At 39.8% G+C, this 20,049-nt stretch overlaps 1 protein-coding gene across 1 annotated transcript in view; it reads right to left on the bottom strand.

Moving 5' to 3' along the window:
- Window positions 1–20,049, bottom strand: part of SPTLC3 (serine palmitoyltransferase long chain base subunit 3) — a gene marked incomplete at both ends in the record, with an annotated part of 111,235 nt that overhangs the window by 35,047 nt on the left and 56,139 nt on the right. The window contains 2 exons of the mRNA XM_080931308.1: window positions 3,804–4,023; window positions 11,631–11,736. Of these exons, the coding sequence (XP_080787434.1) occupies window positions 3,804–4,023; window positions 11,631–11,736 (326 nt within the window). The remainder of the gene's footprint in view (window positions 1–3,803; window positions 4,024–11,630; window positions 11,737–20,049) is intronic.

Raw genomic sequence — 20,049 nt, 5'->3', positions numbered from 1 at the left:
TCCTCCAATTTGCATATATTGCTGTTTTGAGCCTAAAGGATTTTATGTGTAATCTTATTTAATCAAAGTGAGTAAAAGAAAGCAACCAAGGATATAATTTTCTTAAAGTCCACAGGAGTAGGGACTTAGCAGAGACCCTGAACATTCTGACAGTTTAATGGCAAGCCATGGAGCTTCAGAAATTGAGGGAGGACAGTCAGTCCTCTGATGCATTAATGACAAGAAAGCTGAATTCTGAGGAGCAAGCGTGGTAACGTCTCAGTTGGGAAGTGTTTTGCACAAAGATCAGACAAAAAAAAAAAATACACAGCAAAGCCTTCTTTGAACAAAATGACCCCAACTCCAATTTCCATTCATAAATTGAGGCATTTCAGACAGTCAGTCATAAGCATCTTTAGTTTGAAATCACCCCCACTGAACATGAAGAGTATCTGTCCTACAATATAACTACTTTGGACTGAGTCCATTTTGTCCCAGTTTGGGTGAAGGTTGTTTTGCTTGTGTGGTTGGGAAAGTAGAGTTCTGTAGTAACTTCTGGAGAGTGTCAAGGAAAACCCACTGATCTTTTCCATTCATCCACTGACTGGGTGCCACAACTCATGTATTAAGGGTTGACTTTGGTCCCTTGCAAGGTGAGTCTGTATTGTGTCTTTCTTTGGAATGGGTTAGAGGTCCTCTCAGGGACAGGGTTCTTAGTTCTTTCTCTTTTTCTTTTTCAAGTCCAAAACCTTGATTATTTTCTTTACCCATAGGCCTGGAGTTCAAGGGCAAGGGTGGGTTTTGGAGAGGTTAATCAGACAAGAGGCTTTAGAATAAACAACTTGATACTCATTCCATGACCCCTATTTACTTCAAAGGGCTAAGTGCAGGCTGGGCTGAGAATACCAGAACAGAACAGCGTCTGAAAGCCTTTGCTTGCTTTTCAGGCTGCTGGAGCTAACTATCACCTTCCAAACCCATTCCCTGCTTCCCATTTCCCTCCTCTAGAATTACAACCCTGCAGTCTATGGGTCACAAGGACAATCTCTGCCTTGCTTATTTGCCAATGGCCGTGGAGGCTGGGAGAAGCCAGTGACTGGTGGCAGACATATAAGAAGATGCAGGAGCCATGCTTAGAGAAGAAGAGAGGATGGACAGTGTTGAAGGAAGTACATCCTTCCAGCCATTACAGAAATAACTGAAACTGAAAATTGAAAAAAGAAAAAAACCCAAACCTAGCAACTCCTGCCTTTCTCATAGGCACTGATCTTCTTGACATAAAGAGTGGTTATCTGAATTTTCACCTTGCCCTTCCTTAGCCAACTGTTTACAGTCCATAGACAGAGCTTCCCACTCAAAGAACAACAAACAAGAGCCCCCATAGGCTTTTGAGAAAGGACTTTAGCTTGGAATCCCTGATCAGCCAAGGTGAATTTGTTACTTACTAACAACAACTAAGGGGAAAACGAGACTCCCAATCAAACCTCTGATTTCTGAAACCTTAGCATCAAGATATCTTTCCCTCACTTGTTTCCAAGATGCACAATTCATTTGGTCTCTAATGTGCAAAACTCTGCTCTACAAAGATTCTGAGAATATGCAGTTTTTTAGGAACATTTTCTCTATATACTAAGACATTTCAGAGCCAGGCTTTTTTTTAAAAAATCCTTTTTCTAGAGTTTTGAATCCACTTCATTGTTTTCAAGAATTTGTAGTCTCTATTTTCTTGCTCAGTTCCATGTATTGGATTCTGTCTATGTCTTCAAGGTTTTCCAGGTTGGTGTTTTAGGTTGGTGTATCTCAGTCTGGCAAATGAGCCCCTGCCAAATACTCTCTAATTCATGATGCCACCTGGTGGTTAATTGAGGTACTGAAGTATAACATGGCTTAGGAGAAGGAAGAGTGGAAGGAGTCCTGATGAATTGTAATAATGATAAATTTACAATTGCCTGATCTTTAACCGAAAGGAGTAGAGGTCATGTAGACAAGAGTGTTCCATTTTTGAAACCCTGCACCTGCCTTCAGAACAGAGAACCGGCAACAGGATCTCAGGGAACTGTCCTTCCTGCCGCTAGTCCTGGGCCTTTGTTTAAAGTAGGTATCAAATAAAGGCACTCCAAGGAGAAAAATGTGACATCCAACAAATCTGACAACATTTCAAGGATCTGCTTGCTTTAGTTTATTCAGGTGCCTTTGGCTCAGGAAACAGAGTTACGCTTGGTTAAAAGTTTTGTGGCTCAGAACTGCTGCTAAAGTAATCAAAGCCTCACAAAGCAAGGTAATCTGGATCAGACAGCTCCTAAATTTGAGACCCTCTGATCCTGCTGATGTGACAGTTAGGAAGGAAATATTTAACCTTTCACTAGACTTTGCTGAAGCCCTTGAGGGCCTCGCATTCCCTGTGTGTCTAGCATTACCTAGCTCATCCTCACAGGGAAGAGGACAGAAGAAAGTCGCAGTTTCAGGAGGGCAAAGAGTACTTGAAACGGAATTTAAGTCATTCTTATGTCTTGTGGTAAGTGGCTAAAATGCAATCTGTTAAACTGCTGACTTTAAGTGATAGGATTTCTTTCTGCTAACATACCCCAGTTGGTCTAACTGGTTGAGTAGGCTAGACTTTTGTTCCTGCTGGTCACTGGGCAAGGAACTAGAACCTTTAGATATCCTGTGAGTAGCACCTCCATGCACCACGTTGGGGCCTACAATGACCTACTAGTTGGAGCTGTACCTCAGGCTCGTTGGGACAGATGTAGACTTGGAGAGACAACTGCCACTATTTGGAAAAGGGACAGGACATAAGCTCTCTTGTCCCTTAGATCTTGGTCTGAATATTTGCTCTTTTCTTTCCTCTTTAAAATTTCTTCCAAATGCTTATTGCTTTATTTTTAACTAACAAATCGTTGATAATACAAGCACAACAGGGCTAATGCTCATTTAACAGTGTAATGTCATCTGACCCACATTTTTTAATCATTTAGAGGCAAGAGAAGATGTCTTATCTAACATCATAGGAAAGAGTTATTTCTCAGAAAAATCATCTTAAAAGTCCATATTTATTCTGCTGCTGTTTAGGTGAAAACTTGTAAAATCTATGAGGTTAGCCTTTTGAATGCCTGGATTTTTCACACACACACACACACACACACACACACACACACACACACACACACACACACACTCATACACACACAGACACGCACACAGTCAGTTCTTTAAATTTTGCATTAAAATTTGTATGTGTGTCTTGCCTACAAGTATGTCTGTGTACTATATTTGTCCAGTGGCAGCTGAGGCTTCAGACCCCTGAGAGTGGAGTTTCACACAGTAGTGATCCTCCATGGGGTGCTAGGAGTTGAACCCAGAAGGGCGACCAGTACCCTTAAGTGCTGAGTCATCCATCTGTCCACCCCACTCCTTCAGAGCTCATGTAAGATTTTGTATCACTTCTGTGACTTGTTATATACTATTGCTTCTTTGTGAAATTGGTCCCCCCACTATTTGTCTATAAAACTGATTGATGGTTATTCTACAACACTTCCCAGACATAGTCCAGCAGAACGCCTTCTCTCTCTCTCTCTCTCTCTCTCTCTCTCTCTCTCTCTCTCTCTCTCTCTCTCTCTCTCTCTCTCTCTCTCTCTCTCTCTCTCCCAGGTACTGTGTTGTTGCTACTAGTCTATAATGTGATGATTCTTTGTTCCACACTTTTCATTACTCGATGCTACAGGTGAGCTGAACTGAAGTCGACACGAACTTCAGAGGAGCCCTGATTTCTGCTTCCCTAGGGTGTCCAGCATCTACCCCAACACAACAGGTTCATTTCTTACCTTTTTCCCAGCGATATAGCCTCCTGAGGCCGCGAAGCTTTTGGTGAATGTACCCATGTATATGTCGACATCATCAGGGTGCAGTCCAAAGAGCTCTCTGATGCCTTGGCCGGTGGGACCTGTGCAGCCAATACTGTGAGCTTCATCAATGTAGAGGTAAGCCTTGTATTTCTTCTTTAGAGCCACGATCTGGGGAAGGTTCACAATAGAACCTTCCATGCTAGCAGAGAAGGATAAAGGTTTGGTAAGTGGTGAATATCCTTCTGGAAAGCTCCATTAGTGTTCTTCCAACGTACCCTAGAAAGCCAGTGTCAGGCACTGACAGAGATCGGTCACCCTTCTCACGGCATGTTTTTTTTATTCAGCAAACATAACATTTTCAGTCCGGTAAGGCATCTCTGGGTGTCCACACTACTTGAATAAAATACTTTGTTTGATGGATTGAGTGGATGGGTTGTCAGCCTTAATTCACAGCTCAGAAATGAGCTAGCCATATTGCTGATCTACTCTGTGAAGCTGAGAAATGCTCTGGGGATAGGTTTAATAAAAGTGCGCACTCTGAGCCACTTTGATCTGGCTGCTATTGTTTGTTTGACCAGGTCTGCCATATCTACATTTAGCATTTGAATTGCTAAAGATTAAAGTGGGGAGTTAAAAACACACAGACCTTCAGGCACCATAGTATTAATTAGAGCACAGTGGAACACCCCCTAGTACCCTGATTAGTATTCACTCCAACTCAGTCTATGTGAGACTCCTGGCTCCCTTTCTTCATTCTTTTTCAGAGTGATAGAACAGAAGTTTATCAGGCCTTAAAATCACCCCATAGTTTTAAGGCACAGGTTTTTGGTTTCCTCCTACAGAGATTCCAGAGGTGCTTGGGGATGGGAGGGGGAGGATGATGGTCTATGCAAACTTCCAGGATGAGCTCACACCAGTATCTGGGAACAATACTCAGGGAACAGTATTTATCCCAAACTAACCTATCCTTTTCTTTAAACCTAGTTTGTTATTTATTTATTTTAGTTTTCTAAGTTTTAGATTTCAGTTTTTAAAAGACTTTGAATTGGTTGAATTCCTTGTAATCAGCAGTTTTAGGTTTGTAGAATAAGCGAGTGAAAGACTCAGAGGATTCTTGTATCCTCAGTCTTACCAAGTCTCTCCTGACATTAATGTCACCATGAGTGTGGAACAATTTTCTTAATTTTTTTTTTTTTTAATTTTGATGAGCCAATATTGATATATTAACTAAAAACCCAGTTTAAAAGTTTACTTTTTATGTTGCACACTCTTTTTTTTTTTTAAGGATATAAATGGCTTCCCAGGTTGGCATGTCATTCTTGCCCAGGGTCATGTTCATCTCTGTCATTCCATTTTTTTAGTGCGTGTACTGATCAAGAGCATCTAGGTGTTTTATTTCCCATGGTATTGCAAATTGTGAAATGTATCAGGCTCTGTAGAAAAGGGTACTATAAAGTCAACTACTAAGTAAAGTAAATGTTATATTTTCGAGGCACCTTTTGATCTCCATGTGTTTTAAAGAACATTGGCTCTACTTGGCCTTCACAACGCTGTCGACTGTCCGCACTACTTGGTTTTGACTGTACAGACAGGCTGGTTCTATGAAAACAGACTCAAATGTTTACAGTGCAGCTTGTCAAACAGTTCAAGCAGCCCTTCGATTTAGTTCAAGGCTAATCATTTGAAGAGCATTGAACTTCTCCCCTCTCCCCTGCTAGGTATGAGATTGTATATAATCCATTAAAAAATACACTTAAGTGTTTGGTTGATTCAGTCAAAACAGTCCACCGAGTCTCATAGCTACCCTGACCAAAGTCGCTGAGTGTCACCATTGATAGACACAGCACATGGGTGCTCCACAAAGTCATTTGCGATGGCCAAGGTCTGATTTTAATGGAAGACCGAATGGTCATCTTCTCTTATGCATGTCTGCGAGTTACTTCCAGCACTACTTTAAATTCCTTATTAAAGTTGTCTCCACTGGGGAAGAGGCAATATAGCTATCTGCCTACCACGGCCTTAGATTATAGACACAGCACTTTCTAAATGGGAACTCGGACAGCCTATATGATGTCTTCTGTTAGCTTATGGGCTGTGAGCACAAAGGAGAAGCTGTCCTCACAGGATCTTTATGATGGCTATCAGTCATCATGGTTGCCAACTGCCAGACCATCCCAGTGAGCTTGGAAGGAGTGTTTCACTGAGGCCTGACCTGAGAAAATGGTAGCCCTTAACGATGTTCTATGTTGAATCAGGGGTCAAACATAAATGGCTTCAAGCCCTCCGAATCCTCATGCTTCCTTCTTGTCTATAAAGTGCTGTAATTTGGTAACACAAACATGTTAGAAACCTGACATGCCACAAACAGCACACACATTTTTTCTTCGTTCTGGAACTGGATCTGGCAGGAGGCAAAGTTAACATTGAACGGTGTTTATAGACAGTCTCCACCGCTAATTCGCCATCTTTCGGTGGGGTGCTCTAGCTGATGCACGGAAACTGCCCACCTGGTTTGTATTTGGTCCTCCAAGATTAACGGCCCTACAATACTGCTGAGTTTTAGAGTTCATGCCAGGCACACATAGGGTCCTAAAGGGAATTCAGCCTGTGTATAGCTATATTCATCCACCCTAAGTGTTTGTGTTTTCCCCTAGCATTATTGAGTTCCCACTGAACATCTTGCTATAGTGGGATAATGAGTCTGGGTACAAATGGAAAATGATTATCTGTGTTATCACTGCTCCTTTCTGTCAAAACAACCAAGATCAAAAGCAATAAAGAAAAACACATGTCACATTGTCAGTTTTTCCTGGATAGAAGGTTTTGCTTTTCTTTTGGCTTTAATAGAAGAAAAATAAAATACAGCTTTATAAAAAAATAGTCATCAGATAATTTGAGGCTTTGTCTAGGGACCTGAATAATTCTTTAACCCACAAGTCAGTGAATTACGTCTTTATAATCTTTGAAATGTTCCTCTCATAACCCTTCCCTCCACATGGAAGCCAAAAATTAAACCACATTCAGACAACTTGTAAGGTAGAGTGCTCTTCGTGTCAGGCCCAGGGTGTAGGCCAAGAGAAAAGGAGAAAAGAAACAAGGAAGATAGAGACAGAGGTTAAGAGAAAAAGAGAGAAGGGGGATGCAGAGAAGAGAAAGGGAAGGGAAGGGGAGAAGAGAGAGACTGAGATAGATTGACAACAGGGAGACAGAGCGGGGAGGGGGTTAAGATAAATTCACCGTATTCTTTGTCTTTACACATTGAAATCATAGAGAACTGGAGAAAGTTTACCACAGACAGTATTCTTAAATTTTCACATCTTGAGGGAGAAAGCCTTTTAGTCTATTCTGGTCATTCACCTATTACTTGTATGTGTAACTTGGAAAGGGCTGACCAATTCTTTTAATTTTGAAAGTGTAGGCTCCAACTATGTGAGGAGCATGTTTTAAAATCATTTTGAGATTTTAAAAAACCCATTATGAATTGAAAGTGAATTTGTTCTCCTCTGGTACTCCAAAAATGATATAGTTAAAACTCAAATGTTAGGGTTAAAATGTTTTTTAGGGTTAAAGCAACAACGTTGGGAAGTAAGAGGATTCTTAGCTGAGTTTGAGACAGCTGCCTCAACCAGATGAGAAGAAAGAGGACAGGACTCAGAGAAAAACAATAAGGCTAGTCTTGCCAGGTTCTGGCCAGTCAGCTCCAGTAACAGGAAGTTTCCATGTTCTCCTAGTAACATCAGCTTTATGGATACTTAGACTTAAAAACATACTCTTGCATCTAAAACATCTAATGGCAATAAACTGAATTATAGGTAAGAATGGCTTCTAAGAAAGTCTTCACTGTTCTTGGTAGGTGACCATTCAAGATTCTCTCTCGGGTGCTACCAAGACTCTTGAGTCCAAATACTAGAGACAGTCTTTTGTGACTGCCTTTTAGTTCATCTCTGTCTTGAGCCAAGCTGCATTTCCCTTTTGCTTTCTCAGCATCTACCATAAATCTTGATAATTTGCTTGTACCATAAATCTTGATAATTTGCTTGATAATTTGTGTCCTGGTATGATTTCTTCTCCTTTGGGAAGATTCTTGACTGTTGCCAGTATTAAAATTAGAGGGATATTCCTCAACCTACTGCAATTCATACACAGGATTAGGAAATCAGATCAGAGCACTAAAATACTATTTGACTTCTAGACCCTAAATTGAGGATTCTTGGAGCTTGAGACTTGAATTTTCAACTCCATTAATTTACAGATGAAGAAATAGAAGTTCAGATAGTATTACTCTAAGTCAGACTTTGCACCCTCAGTATTTATGAATTGGGTGTTTAAACCCAATTTAAAAAGTTGCCTGCTCTACCCACATGAAGTCTTGCTTCACCAGGGCCATCTGGTTTGTAATCACAACTCTGCTTCATTTTGTTAGTTTGCTCCAGGACAATTTATCTTGACCTCAAGAGCCCTGTTTCATCATTTAATGATCTCAGCAAGCTTGTGCAATTTGTACACCTGAAATGTTTGGCAAGGAGCAGACACATAGGCAGTATGAGTCCTCCCTCTGGAGTCCATCCTCTTTTGTCTGAAGGGCAAACAATTTTGCTACATAGACAGTTTATTATTTTCCAACTTAAAATCTCTTCAACTAAAAACAAATGGGATTATGAAGATAGTTATTCTTTGTTGTGTGTGTGGGGGACTCTACTTACGTGATTCTGCTTATACGATCAGACACTGGCTTATATTATCTTTTTTAATACATTTGTATATGTTCTATGGACGGCACACAGCAATGGGCACCACGACCAGGATTTGAATCCAGGTCTTAGGTATAGCTCCAAATCTTGACTCTGTATTCTCTACAAAATAACAATCCCAGATAAGGCAATAAAAATATAATTGTTGTTATTTATTTTGTGAAGTGTCCTGGATTCTTAGTCTAGACACCTAGACTTTTCTATTTTGAAGTCTATTGGAATCTTTATGACTTGATTAACTTTTCTCTTTAGAAGTTATGAAAAGTTATTTTGGGGAAGCAATATGTGGTGAGATACTTTGCTTGTGGGGTACACAAGTAAGAGACAAAACAACAATAACAACAAAAATAACCACCACCACCACCACCACCACCACCACCACCACCACTACCATCACCATCACCACCACCACCACCACCACCACCACCACCACCACCACCACCACCACCACCACTACCATTACCATCACCACCACCACCACCAAAACAACATTAGGAGCTGAAATTCCAAAGAGGCCTTGGGTAGCTGCTAACTAGGCATATGTCTACAACACCCTTCTCAAGAATGAAAGTGGCCTTGAGAACTATTGATGTCAAGATTCCCAACTCTGTCTCTTTGGAAAATAGTATGGAGAGAAATTTTATAGTGGTAGTTCTAAATCCACATGCTTGTGTGAAGGCTTTTAAACTAGATTTTTGCTCTAGAATTCATGGTAGTCTGGTCTTAGTTTACAAAGGAAGAACTTAAGCCTTTCAGAAGGATGGAGGTTGTTGGGTCATCATAGTTACTACACAGAGAAGAGAGGAAAAAGCTTTCTGTGGTATCAAGTTCATGGACATGGAACCTTTGCTCATTGTACATCCTAGATCAGTTGATTTGAAGGAGACTGATGCAACAATAGAAGCCTGCAGGCTTCCCATTGCTGCGTGCAAAATCTGATCTTTCCATCAGAACGTAAAGTGCAATTCACCATTCCTGGAGTCAAGGCTAGTTCTCTCATGTGTTTGGCCAATAGGGCACAGCAGCAGTTCTGGGCCACTTCCTTAACAATTGTAACTTCTGGGCTTCCTGTCTTGGAAGCCAGGGACTATTATAAGGGAGATCTGAATAGATGACTGAATAAAAGAACATTTGTGTGAATGAGAAAAAGGCACCTTAGCCACCTCCTAAGAGATAGTGCTAAGTATGTGAATGAGATAATTTTGGATATTCCACTCATACTTGGTGGCAGCCTTGTGAATGAGCTCAATGAATACTGTGTGGGACAGCAGACCTGACTCACAGGACCAAGGAAAACAAGAAATGATCCCTGTAAATCTTTATTCTTTAGAGTGGTTTGTAACAGCAGTAGTTAACAGAGGGTTCACCATTGATAAATTGTGGCTTAGTGTCATGTTAGCTTGAGGCTAGTACTCCACACCTGCAATTCTTCTTCTCCTGATGGGAGCTTAGCCTAGCCCCTAATAAGTCCTCCTGCTGGAGTGGTTTCTGATTAGAATATTTGTCTCAAAACCACTGATGGACTTGTAATTTCAGCCATGATCTAAGCATGTGGAAGTGTAACTTTCCTTCAGTGGAAATAAGTTCTGTTTGTTTGAAGTTCTGCCTCTGGTTAATGGAGATGGCCAGTCTGCCTCCCCTCAGCCAATTCATCCTCTCATGGGTCCAAACTTGAATGACAGGTGTTTAGATAAAGGATGCTTGAATCCCTCCCAGGCTGGCAGTTGCTACAAACCACACAGAGCGAATATTTTCCATGTAAGGTTATGATAGCACAGGCTCAGTATGAGATTACTCTCTCGAAGTATCAAGTTTTGGGCCAGCAATTCGATAGTGACCCTCGAACAGGGATTTCTAAGCCCTGACATTGTTGCTGTTTTGTACTACAGGATTCTCATGAACACCTTTGCTTTAGGATGTTCAAGAGCATTCCCAGCCTCTCCTCACTAGATGTCAGTAGTATCCTACTTCATGGGTGGCCACTAAAACCTGCCAAGTGCTCCCTGGTTGTTGGGGATAGAAGCAAAAGAAATCACTCCAGCTTTATAAATATCACTATTTTAGAGACCTCACAAGCACTGTACACCCCCGGGCTGACCTTAGGAGGGAATTATGAAGGTGGGGAAAGGAATCTACCATGAACTGCCATCATTGCAACCCCACAGGATGTGCAGAACTCTAACCATTTAAAGTAGACAAAAATGACTCTGATTTTTATATCATTGTCAGCGTGGAAGAATTCATGCTCCCGCACCCCAGAAAGAACAGGAGTGCATTCGTTTTGTTACTCAGTATTGACTCGTGACAGACAGTGTTTAATGAGGATAGAAATAATATCATCATAACCTCATTTGTTTTTAGTGGAAGAGGCTTCAGGTTGGAAAACACTAAATCGTTGACATAGCAAAGTTGCTTGCTCTTCAGACAAGAGGATGGGCTGCAGAGGGAGAACTCACGATGTTATTGCTGTGCACATGACTCCTTTGCAGCTATATTCTCCTCTGGGGTTACCCAGCTCCCCACTTCCTCTCTTTCCATTCCACTTCTCTATAGCACTCCATAGGGAAGACAGCCCCATGTTTCTCTGCTGTAAAAAGCGATTGGGAATTGATTTAACAAGGATGCTCTGAGACAATATTTCCTTGGCTTACAGAATAGGCTGTGAACAGAAGAACTTGGGTGCGATTTTCATTTGAGCCACAGCAATCGATTTAGACAGAGAATGAAACAAATTCAATCACAGCCGGTGATACAAAAGTGCTGCTCTGTCTTTGAAATGCAGGGTACTGGGAAGGAGCAGCACGGATCCGCAACGAGGGCATCTCTAAGGAAGGTTTTATCAGCACGTCAGCTCCCATAGTGGTCCAGCAAATGCACAGAGCTGTGGATAAGACAGAAGACCCTAGACCCAGCCACTCCCTTCAGTAGCTCTATCTGAACTTCTTCTACAGCATCTCTAAGTAACTCCTTTCTTTAGCCAGAAAGGTAATCTCATCTCCATTGGACAGCTTGCTGTGAGCCTCTGAATGTCAAATGCTGTAATTGATTTACATACCTGTAGATGCCCTCCACCAGGATGAGAATCTTCTTCCAAGCTCTCCCTGTGTGAGGCTGGCCTCTGATGATAGCTTCTCTCAGGAGCTTCTCTAGGTTTTGTACATCTTTAAATAATGTGGAAAATAGAAATTAAGTCACAAGAGGGCTTTATTTTTCTCTCCTCCTTTTGTTTCTTGAGAGGGAGTCAGAATTATCCACTATTCATTTTCAGGCTCATGCTCAGACCTGAACTTCGAGGAGGTAAAGCTGAAATCTGAGGATGCCTGTAAGGTATAGGGGTTCACTTTCTACTAAAAACTTAGCTGTGGCAGGATGGGTAGGTGCTTCATTACAGGCAGGCTGAGTCAGTTCAAAGCTCTGGTAAGTTCTCCTTGCTGCTGGAGAGAACTTGGAACTCTGGACTCTAGAGAAGTATCCAGTGAAGCTGAAATTTTGTTGCTAGGCAAAAAACAGAACCGCGAGAGATGCAATTGACAGGCACTCCTGTTTAGACCTGAATATGTTAAGGGTTTGTGTGAAGTACCTGCATGGCATCTCATTATCCTTGGGGAGATTGACTTTTGAGTTGTCAGATATTTCAGCATTGCTCAGGTTGTGACATAATTGGCAGTATTTTTCTGAAATACTTAAGAGCTCTGGAAACATTGCTAGTATTTGACAATTACTGAGCTCCATTCTTTATTTATATTTTTGGTGCCTTATACATTCTAACTGTATTCTTTGTTGTAGATCATTTTAATTCTCACAGGACACCTGTGGAAAAGGCCCCACATGGTTCTTCATTTGGTGTGTCAGGCAACTGGGTCACAGAGAATTTGGTAAGGCAGGGGTTTTCAATCTTCCTAGCCAGTGACCCTTTGATATAGTTTCTCATGTCATAGCGGTCCTCCAACCATAAAACTATTTTTGTTGTTTCTTCATAACTTTAATTTTGCTATGGTTATAAATTGTAATGTAAATATCTGATATGCAACCTCTGTGAAACAATCATTTAACCCCCCCAAAGGGGTTGCGACCCACAGGTTGAGAAGTGCTGGTCTAAGTTCTATAATTGTAAACAGCTGAGTCTGACTTTGAATCTGTACTATGTTCCATATTTGTAACCACAACCTTTTACTGCCTCTTGTGAGAGCCCTTGAAACACCTTCTGGAACTCTAGGTGAAAGTCTGGTCGAGCATCCGTGTTCACTTTTAATGCAAAAAATCAAAACTAGTGGAAGCAAAGGCATTTATTTTCAGTAGGAGGAAGATGGCTAGGCTAGGGGCCATCTGGAAAGATTTAGGAATTGACTCAGCTACTGGCTGCCTTATGGATTATTTAAAATGTATTCTTTAAAGTCAAAATGAGAGACAGATTATAGAGACAAATGTGCATGCTTATTTAGATTGATATATTTGTTACTCTGTATTTTTGCCCAAGAAAATCCACTGTCCCTTGATAGAGCCATGGGAAGATGACAGGCAGGAAAGTTGAATGCTGATTGGTGTATGCCTCTGAGTTTTTAAATTCTTCGTTGTTACAATAGCAAACAGATAAAGTCTCAGAAAGCCCTTTCTGAACTAGTCTTTGAATGCTTCCCCGAGACAGCTTCTTGTGGTCTCCGACAGTCTCCTGCTCCGTCTGTCTGAAAGGCACCCACGAATCACGCAAGCCTCACTTTAGACATAATACCAAGTAATGTCAGAAATAATTTATCTTTCTTTGAAACACTTATTGTGTAACTTGTTATCACTCTTCTAATCAATACATCATGGTGTTGTATGATATATTGCATCAAGTTTTGAATGACTGACTCACAGTTATTTTTATGAAGATCATGGACCACAAGGAGGAAAGGATCTATGTAGACAAGGGTTTCTAGAAAGCACAATTGCATTTTGTTTGGAGCTAAGGTTTTCTGTCCTTTTTTTGTTGTTGTTTCAAGAAGTCTTCCACATCACTCACCACTAGATGGCAGCCAAGGACACAAAAAGGCAAGTTGCTGTTTCAGATTCTCAGGGCTCATGAATCCCTACAGGTATTGCTTGTTTGCATTTGTTTTTAGGCTGGGTGTTTAGGAGCAAAGGAGATAGCTCTTTGTTCTATAATCTACTGCAGGCTGTTAGCCTGGGAGTGAACAAAGAGATGATGGACGAGAATTTATGTTAAAAAAGAAAACACTGCTTTTCTATTTTTTGTTTTTGTACAGAAGTGCGATACAACATGTGTGATTTTAATGACATCCTAATAAAAGTGAGTTCAATTGAAATAAACTAGGTGTCATTTTAATGCAGTGACATAGCTTTTAAGAACGCTCATTTTAATAATTGTTTCCATATAGAGGAGAATAATGGAACAGAAAGTGTAAGGGCTAGGGGTGATAAGGCAACGAAGAGACGGAGGTACAGGGAGGGATAATTAGCATTAATGAACTTTGAAAAAGTCTCGAGGACCTGCTATGTATAGCACTCTAAAATATAAATATATACATACAACATATATACGCAGAGTTTAAGTGGAGTTAACTCTAGTGAAGAAACAATGCCTTCACTAGACAATACAGATAGCAGGTAGACACTCCAGGGTCATTAAGTGATGACCTCTAATAGAGTTGTTGGCAAGTGAGGTCCCATAGAACCTCAAATACTGTAGGCTACTGTCATTGTTCTGATTGACTTCTAGAAATCGATGGGAAGAAACTATTGCTGGAAACACTACGCACTGGAGTCATAGCACAGGGATAGAGCAAGCTGGTTCTGTACTGAACACTTCATTCCCACTCTCATAGTGTTAAAGGGAACTATGTAGGTTCCCAGAGGAGAAAAGTAATCATGAATTTTATCCAGCTGTGAACTCTGAAGCTTCCTTAACCGGCAGCCTGATACATCTCCTGGGCAACAGAGGCACGGACATCATGGGAGTAATCAACTGCTTTATTTAAGGCTGTTTTACATGGAGGAACCTATTTCTAGAATGATTATTCGAAGCCCAAAGCCTATGGTTAGACAAGCTCTAGGTCCTCGGCAAGAAGGTACTATTATTATTCTGCTAAATGGACGTGATATTAAATTAACTCCTAGTGGCTGTTGCATAGATAAGCACTTCTCCCAAGCTCCACTAGAGACGCAGCCTCTTCTTTTTTTTTTAGTAGATGATGGTCAACACAGAGACACACAACTGGCCAAGGTCCTGAACATGAGAGAGTTTGGAATGTTCATCCCTAAATTAGACATCGTATTATACCCCTTTCTTCTAAGGCTCATGGATCATGGTGGAAGATGGAGCAGAAAGATTGTTAAGAGGACGGGTGGTGGATGACTACAAGGAAATACTGTCTTCTAGACATAACAAGGCAGCTGTGTATATGAGTCCTAAGTGGCTGTGACACCATGCATAAAATTTACGAAAAATCCAGATATACAAATATCTCAGAATGAAGGGGAGATGTGGACAGAATCCCATCCTTAGCTAAGGAGCTATTGAAAATTGATAGTTGCTAGACAAGGAAGAGTTAGTTCTCTTTGATGCTGTGTCTTCTAGTAGGTTGACTATTCCCCAACAATTAGCTAAAGATTGGCAGCACAAGGTTGATAGTTTTTTTGTTTTTTTTTGTTTTTTGGAGGCTATAAAGTTGTGGGAATTGAATATGGGGTAGATATAGGAGAAATAGGAAAAGGGGACAATATTATAAAATTATAATGTATGAAATTGCCAAAGAATTAAAAAGATGTTAAAAATAAAAATGAATGTTCTAAGATTCAACAATTAATCTATAAATCACGAATGACTGAATGGCGCTTTCCAGGGAGTGAGAATTTTAATGAAGAGTGTGAAACTCTAGTTACTACATTGCTGCAAAATGCTCCAGAATCTGCAGAGAGGATTGTTAGAAGGGAGAGTCTTAGTAGGTCTCCCTCTACCCTGAGTATTTTAGGAAGTTAATAACTGGAGGGAGGACAGGGAGAAAAAGAGGGGGAGGGACAGAGAGATTTTGATTAATTGTTTATGCTTCTGTAAATAACCATGCTTCCATAGGCATATCTATCTATTTATTTACAATAATGCTTTATCGATTCACAATAATGTCAAGGTAAAAAGGGAATTCATTAGGAGGAAGTATTGACAAAAATATATTCATATAATTTTATGCAAAAATGCTTTTAAAATCTGTACATGTATCTCTATTTTTTAAAATAAAGTTGTTCAATTTAAAAAATAAAAATAAATGTATTTTTATGAATAAAAAACGACTGTCAAAGCTAAAATTTATATTCTGAGGGGGAGATTCCAGCTGCTCATTGGATGAGACTACAATATCCCTGTCTGGATGAAGAAAATAGTATGGAATTTTCAGAAGGTTCCCCAGCTGACTGGGTTTTCACATGCTCTGGCAGTAGTTGATTGTCCTGACTATATCTATTTACTTCAGCCCTTTCTGTACAAGTACAGGACATTCTTTGCCCCCACCAAAGATCCTTTCTTCCTTCCTTCCTTCCTTCCTTCCTTCCTTCCTTCCTTCCTTTCTTCCTTCCTTTCTTTCTTTCTTTTTTGATCTAGAGAACCAACTTGGTCTGCAAAAGCAGTAGCTTTAAATTTATCACAAAGGGAATTGGTGCTTATGTGTTATTTCCTGCATCTCTTGTCATCCCTCATGTGATGTTGGTAACCAAGGTTTTTCATTAGGAATGAGGACTTGGACAGTGTGGTAACCAGCTTGATGGTACTCTTTCCTGATCTATGTTTCCTTCTTATCTCTGTTCCTCCTTTACATCCTGTGCTTCTCTGGCTCACTTTCTGAACAAGAGAGGTTAGCTTAAGTTCTTATCTCAAGGTCTGCTACCGGGAGGAAAGAACCAACACAAAGCAACAAGCTTGGACTTGAAGTTTAGCTCCTGCCTTTGATGTTTGGGTGACTTTAGGTTTGTAATTCAAACACTCTGAGGTCAGTTTCCAGCAATGTGGGGGTAAAACAGAGAACTATATATTATGGTTGTGGCAAAATTGAATGGACTAATTATTTAAAGGCTGTGTGATAGGTTTAGTCAGTGACTCTGGATTTTAGCTGTGATTTATCTTCAACATTTTACTATCCAAGAACTCCTAGCTTGTAGGTATAAGATGACTACTCCCAGCTTTGAACAGAGCATTGATAAAAATTTACTTGGTACTTTGCTGACCATTAGAAAAACCCTTTGAAGGTTCTGAGTTTTTTTATTTCCCTTCAGAACTTTCTGCTTAACATTCTTAGTTTAAGATAGGGAGGGAAATAAAGAGAAGATTGTAGTTACTAGCTGAACCCATTGATACAGGCTGGAAGTTTATTTGCGATTTGTTATGATGCTAGAGTAGCTTTCTAAAATCTGCATCTATTCTATTGTTTCATATACAGAATGCAAGAACCAAGAATACTGGTTTGTGTGTAGGTACCCCATGACAAAGAGAACACTGTTACTACATCAAGGCAGATTTTTCTTTCTCCTAACTATTGGAGAAACGTTGTGATAGTTCATCTTGATTGACACTTGATGGGATTTAGAATCACCTTAGAGACTAATCTCTGAGCATATCTTTGAAGGGAATTTCCAGAGATATTTAATGAGGAGGGATGGTAACCTGTCCTGAGTATGGATGACAACATTCCGTGCAGGGGGGAATGAAAAGAGGAAAGCAAGCTGAGTGCAGGCAGTCATTGCCTGCATCCCTGGTGTGGATCCAATGTGACCACCTGCCTCATGCTCTACTTCCATGACTCCCTTTCATGGCAGCCATGATGAACTCCACTCTCAACACTGGAGTAAAAATAACCTCTTCTTTAAGTTATTTATTCCAGGTGTCTTGTCACAGAAATGGAAAAAATAAGTAATGCAAGTGTAATTAAGATGTGAAGAGAAGTTAAGATGGAAAATAGTTCATAGGAAAGAACAAACTTTGAGTTTCATGGAATTCCATAATCTCAGTGTTTTGAGATGTCTTGCTATTGGCAGTTATCCTTAAGAACTTGTCTATTGCCAAGTAGTCTTTATAACAAAGATGCAGAGGTGGTTTAACATACAAAAATTCATTAATATAATCTACCATATAAATAAACAAAGAAAAACACATAACCATATGATCACTTCATTAGATGATAAAAGATCCCGTCACAAAATCCAGCACCCCTACAGTTTAAAAGTCTTAGAGAGAGGTCACAGACATAAGATGCATGCCTAAATACAACAAAGGCAATATACAGCAAGACCATATCTGTATACATAGCCAACATCAAATTAAGTGGAGATAAAATTAAGGCAACTCCACTAAAATCAGGGACAAGAAGAGGCTGTCTACTTTCTCAATGTCTATTCAATATAGTACTTGAAGGTTTAGCTAAAGCAATAAGGTAACTAAAGGAGTTAGAGGGTGATAAATTGGAAAGAAAGAAGTCAAAGTATTACTATTTGCAGATAATGTGATAGCATATATAATTGACTCTAAAAATTCTTCCAGGAAACTCCCACAACTGATAAATATCTTCAACAAAATGGCTGGATACAATCACTGTTCCTCCTTCATACAAATGGTAAACAGAATGAGAAAGAAATTAGAGAAGCGATACCCTTCACTATATATATATATATATATATATATATATATATATATATATATATATATATATATATATATAACATGAAAAATCTCAGTGTAACTTTCATCAAGCAAGTGGAAGATCTATATGACAAGAACTTCAAGTATCTCAAGGAAAGAAATAGAAGAATATGAATAGGTTTGATTAACATAGTAAAAATGGCCAGCTTACCAAAAGCAATCTACAGATTTAATGTAATTCCTATCAAATTTTCGAAAGAATTCTTTACAGACCTTACAAGACTAATACTCAATTTCATATGGAAAAACAAAAAATTCAGGAGAGCTAAAGGAATTCTGTACACTAAATGGAATTTTTGAGGTGTCTCTATCCCTGATTTCAAGCAATAGTAATAAAAATATATGATATTGGCATAAAAACAGACATGTTGATCAATAAAATCTAATAAAAAACCCAGAAGTAAAGCCAAACACACTATGGACACAAGTTTTGACAAAGAAGCCAAAATTATGCAATGGAAAAATGAAAGCATCTTCAACAAATGGTGCTGGTCTACCTGGCTGTCTATCTGTAGAGGGATTCAAATAGATTCATATTTATTACCCTGCACAAAACTCAAGTCCAAGTGGATCAAAGGCACCAACATAAAATTGGATACACTAAATCTGATAGAAGAGAAAGTGGGCAATATCCTTGAACACACTGACACAGGAGACGACTTCCTTAGCAGAGCATGGACAGCTCAGGCAATGAGATTAACAATTAATAAATGGGTTTTCATGAAATTGAGAAGCTTCTGTAAAGTCAAGGATACCACCAAAAGGGTGAAATAGCCACCTACAGAATGGGAAAGATCTTCACCAACCCTGCATCCGACAAAGGGCTGACATTCAAAATTTATAAAGGACTCGTGAAAGTAGACACCAACAAACCAAATAATACAATTGAAAAATGGGGTACAGATATAAACATATAATCCCCAGCAGGAATATCTAATGGTAGAGAAGCACTGAAATGTTTAACATCCTTAGTAATCAGGGAAATGCAAAACAAAACCCTAAGATTCCACCTCACACCTGTCAGAATGACTAAGATCAGAAACTCAAGTGACAGCACATGCTGATGAGAATGTGGAGCAAGGGGAACACTCCTCCATTGCTTGTGGGAGTGCAAACTTGTGTAACCACTTTGGAAATCAATTTGGCAGCTCTCAGAAAATTGGGAATGGTTCTACCTGAAGACCCAGCTATCCCACTTCTGGGCATATACCCAAAAGATGGCATATACCCAACGTAACACAAGAACACTTGCTCAACTACATTTACAGTAGCTTAACTCATAATAGACAGAAATTGAAAACAACCTAGATGTTTCTCAACTGAAGAATGGATGTGTAGTATACTTACACAATGAAATATTACTCAGCTATTAAAAACAATGACATCATGTAGTTTGCAGGCAAACGGATTGAACTAGACAATATAATTTTGAGTGAGGTAACCCAGGCCCTAAAAGACAAACATGCTATGTACTCACATATAAGTGGATATTAACTATAAACTACAGGATACCAATGCTGTAATTCACAGAACCAAAGAAGCTAAGTAACAAGAGTATCCTTAAATCTCACTGAGTATGAGAAATAGAATAGACATCAGGATGGATGGATGGAGGGAACTGAGTGGGGGAGAGGTTGGGGATGACCAGAAGTGATCAAATTGGGCAGAAAGGGAGGGAGAGAGAACTGGAATCCATATGGTAGTGAACGTCTCTGGGAAAGGCTAGAAACATAGGACAATGGAAAACCCCAGGAATCTATGAGGGTGATATTGACTAAGACTCCTAGCAAAG

Source organism: Micromys minutus (assembly GCF_963924665.1).
Source record: "Micromys minutus genome assembly, chromosome: 17".
In the NCBI taxonomy this organism is placed as follows: Eukaryota; Metazoa; Chordata; class Mammalia; order Rodentia; family Muridae; genus Micromys; species Micromys minutus.
The sequence above is the reverse complement of the archived record's forward strand: the minus strand, read 5'-3'. Positions and strand labels throughout refer to the sequence as shown.